This window comes from Primulina huaijiensis, chromosome 7 (assembly GCF_012295235.1).
Source record: "Primulina huaijiensis isolate GDHJ02 chromosome 7, ASM1229523v2, whole genome shotgun sequence".
Classification (NCBI taxonomy): Eukaryota; Viridiplantae; Streptophyta; class Magnoliopsida; order Lamiales; family Gesneriaceae; genus Primulina; species Primulina huaijiensis.
This window is the reverse complement of record NC_133312.1, coordinates 19,471,436-19,475,713: the sequence shown is the minus strand read 5'-3', so window position 1 is coordinate 19,475,713 and position 4,278 is coordinate 19,471,436. Positions and strand designations below refer to the sequence as shown.

The 4,278-nt window shown below is 35.7% G+C and overlaps 1 protein-coding gene across 1 annotated transcript; it reads right to left on the bottom strand.

The window, feature by feature from the left end:
- Nucleotides 1-846: 846 nt before the first annotated feature.
- On the bottom strand, nucleotides 847-3,057 carry LOC140980297 (indole-3-acetic acid-amido synthetase GH3.6-like). Its single transcript, XM_073446045.1, has 3 exons — nucleotides 2,641-3,057; nucleotides 1,651-2,567; nucleotides 847-1,553 (listed from the first exon to the last, which is right to left on the bottom strand). Exons 1-3 carry the CDS (start codon nucleotides 2,961-2,963, stop codon nucleotides 964-966), a joined length of 1,830 nt encoding a protein of 609 aa, XP_073302146.1. The 5' UTR covers nucleotides 2,964-3,057; the 3' UTR covers nucleotides 847-963.
- Between the last annotated feature and the right edge of the window lie 1,221 nt (nucleotides 3,058-4,278).

Genomic DNA, 4,278 nt, shown 5'->3' with positions numbered 1-4,278 from the left:
ACAACTCAATCAAATCAAGTACTATACTAACTATCATTATTTATTTATTTATTATTATATTAGACTATTTATCTATATATTATTATCTTATCTTTAACTTTAAAGAGTCTCTAAGACATGTTGGATGAAGTAAAATATACATCTATGACATGTAATGAAGGATATAATATTCATTATGCATCCTTTTATGGGGGATAGTGTGAGATTTGAATATTAATGAACAATTAAAAGTATTTTGAAGCCACTGTTACTCAAACTTAGTATTTATCATATGATATGTTATGTTCAAAGTTTAATTCAATTTATTTTATATAAATTACACTATGCATTTATAAACTTCGTTTTTCTAACTATTTGATGTATAGAATTAGGGGTGGTATATCGTACCGTACCGAATATTATATACAGTATACCGTACCGAAAATTACGGTATAAGAAAATTCATATCGAAATTTTCAAATTGCATACCGTTACTGTACCGAAAAATTCAGTATTGATACCGTATCGTACTGAAATCTTTGGTATACCGAAAATTCGGTAAATTCGGTATTTTTTTGATACGATAATCTCGTTCAATTCGGTATTTTTTCCCACCCCTATATAGAATGAGAGCGCGGTTGATCATATTTTCGTCTAGCGACTGACAATTATGTTATCTATATGTATTGATTTATAATTCATATCTCATACTTGTCTAATTAGTTAAGATTTTTAATTTTGTAGTTTTAAGACAATTTTAGCATGTTATTTCTTCCAGTTGTATTGTGTTGCGAGTTCCTAAGTTTAAAGAAATAAAACCTTGTTGAAACATAGGTAGCCATGTCTTGTTGAAACATAGGTGTTCACATGGCTGCTGCTTATGCTGATTTTAGAGAAAGGAGACATAACAATAATTGGTTAAATTAAGTAGGAGCCATCAAGTTCTAATACTACTAACTGATCAAAGAAACAATTCAAGCTTTTTCATTTCATATCAGTCCATTGCTTGAGGGCAGGAGTAGTCCATTTCGGGCACTTTGAACTGAAATAAGTCGACACGACCCGCGAGTTCAAGAGCTCGACGATGGGAGCGAATTTCACACATCGGGGAGTTTTGTACTGATTAATCGAAGCACCTAGGCTAATGGCATAGTCCATGAGTTTATCAAAGGTCCCAACTTCGACCACTTTGATCTCGAGAGGACCTATAGCCTCGAAAACTCGGTTCTGGCGGTAAACAGAGTTGAGGGACTCTTCGATGGTCAGGCAACAGTCTTTGAATATCGATGCAGGGATTTGCGGGGAGCTGCCTTTGTGGCTGAGCTCCCAACATAGGACATAGTGGCCTGGGATTGTGGTGGTATCGGCGTAGCTCGTGTACTCGGAGAGACATGCATCGAATGGCATCAGATGGCTGACCGCATTCTTGACAGCATTTTGCAGCTCAACTTCATTAGTTTTATCGGTATCGATGCTTAAGACTACATTTTTTCTGCAAATGAAGTTGAATTCAGGTGCATTGTTCTTGAAACCTGCCACCCGAAGCACATCGCCAACTCTATACCTATACAGCCCTGCAATAAGATAGAAATATAGTTAAAGAAAACATCATGAGAATCTTTATTCAACAAAACCATTCAAGAATATACTACTGATTCTCTTGAATTTTACCAGCATAAGTGGTGACGACAAGCTCATATTCCTGTCCAATCTTGACATCAACCAAGTCAACCAAATCTTGTTGTTCCTTCTGATCATTATGGGACTTGAGCATGCCGCCATTGTTACGTTCCACCGGCAAGAATTCGAAATAGGCCACGGTTGGGATAAGAGTGTAAGCCACATCACTAGGCTTGCAAAGGGGGTTGAGATTCACACCGAAATAACACTCGGAAGAAGCATACATTGTGCACACAAGAGGCAATCCATTGCTATAAAACTCGAGAGTCGGTATGTACTGTGACATTGTCCCCGTCACAATAACATCAATGTATTTCGTATTAGGCCACAACCTGGTGATGATTCCCTGCCAGCTATCCTTCCTGCATTCGGCCTCGATGAAATCAGCAAGATTCAGGTCGGGTTTGTTGATCCGCATCACCGCCTCCCTCGCCGATTGATCAGTGATCATGGAGTTGAGGGTTCCAGTTCTGATGTCATGACAAAGAAGGGTCCAGTGCTTCTCCAGGAACCGGATAGCCCTGATGAACCCGGAGGCGAAGACCGCCCCAACTCGGAGGACTTGTTTGTTCTGACAAAGGCCACAAAGCATCTGACAATACATGCTTTGGTAAGAATCAGGGCAAAGAATGGTTTCATTCGGGCTAGTGTATTTTGTGTAGGGGTCATAAGGCCTGTCCTTGAAATGGGAGCTTTTGTAATAGCTGGTTAAAACAGGGCGAGCTGGTAGCCCACCTGGTGTCTTGGTCTCACATTTTATGAACAAGAAATACATTCCTTTTCCCTCATCTAAGCCAGGCACAAATTGGCTCATCACAGGCATTAAAAGACTGTAAATCAATGATCTTCTCCCCATCTCCTCTTCAATGGTGGGCACCACCTTTCTCTCCCCACCTGACGTCCCAGAACTGCACAAAGAACAACCCAAAATAAATATTCAACTTGTTTAAAACTCAAGTTTCATATCAAATTCATACACACCTCGTCAAGAATTCAGAGATGGGTTTGGAACAGATAATGGGAGAGGTGTCCCCATTGGCTATGCGGTTGATATCAGGCAAAATGTCCTCATAAGTGATGACAGGAATGATTCTCTTGAAAGTTTCCCTGTCAATCCGCCCATTAAGGCCATGCCTTTTCATATACTCAACATGGGCATTCCTGGACAGGATTTCAGCGAGAACTTTCCTTTGAATCTCATCAGCATTCTTGGTGGCTTCCTCGATGAACTCTAGCTTATTCTTGTTGTTTTCAGCCACACTATATTCAGTGTGATTCGGAACTTCCATTGGCGCCTCAGGCATGGTTTTCAGCACAGAAAATGGAAGCTCTTGGTGAACTCGTTGTGTATGTATAGATGTATGTATACATATATGTTTATAGAGGGAGTTTGAGAGGCTGAGCTGTAGAAGCGGTGGAAGCTTTGAGGGCTTATATAGAAGAAGAGGGGAGGAATATGGTCACCATTGTCTGTTTAAACGGGTTTTTTTTTAAAATTAATGTAAAAATAAAAAAAATTCAAAAATAATTTAATTTTTTTTTTTGCAAAACTAAGCGCGGACACTCTACGTGGACAAAACGCGGACGCTCGCTTACGTGGACGAGCGTCCGCACTTATATTTATAATATATGTTAATTATTAAATATTTTTTTATTATTTAGTTGGGTGATTGATACGAGAGGATTGAAAGAAAAGGTACGTAAAACAAACATTTTAAAAATATGATAGGATTGAAAAATATTTATTGTTCTATTTTAAATTATTGTTCCATTTTAAAAATATGAGATGATTAAAAATATGAGAGATATGAGAGAATTGAAAAATATTTTTTATTTTTAAATTATTGTTCCAAGAAAACGTACATAAAATCAATTGGTCAAAAGGATATTTTAGGAAGACTCATTTCGAATTCTCTCAAAATTATATAAACACATATTTCATAAAAAAANGTTGAATATTGAAAATTAGTGTGTGATGATGTAGGTAATGATGTATTTTATTTTTGGATTATTTGTAAAAATTTTCTATAAATAGATCTCTCATTTGTGAAGAAAATCACAATTGAGTTGAGAGAAAAATATTATAAAGTGTGTAGTGTGATAATTTTAAGAGTTTGAGATTTTTACTTTTTACTGTAAATTTTTATTTTTTCACAACAGGAAAGATATTTTGTTCATTATTATTAAAAAAAATTTAAAAAAAAAGATTGAAATGAAAGTTTGAGTAGAAAACGTGACAATTAGATTTATATTTGGAATAATGATAAAGGTACAACCAATATATTGTTACAGCGATATTTACAACCATTATATCGCGAGATTTTACTGTTATATCGCGATATTTTGTATTCCATATATAGTGAACTTTTGACAAATTGAATTTTTGCATTGAATTTATTGTGCTGTACAAATATGGATGTACATGTAGCATCACTCTTATACTTGTGGGTTTTGGCTTCTCTAAACACTTTTTACATTAAGAAGCTCACAAAACACCATTATTTTTAATAAAAGCATAAAACCTGAAAATTATGGGAAAAAATAAACATAATTTTTCTAGCTGGTGAAATATTTATTATAATTGAGTTTTCAACTCAAAACCTCATCGAAAATTTCAAA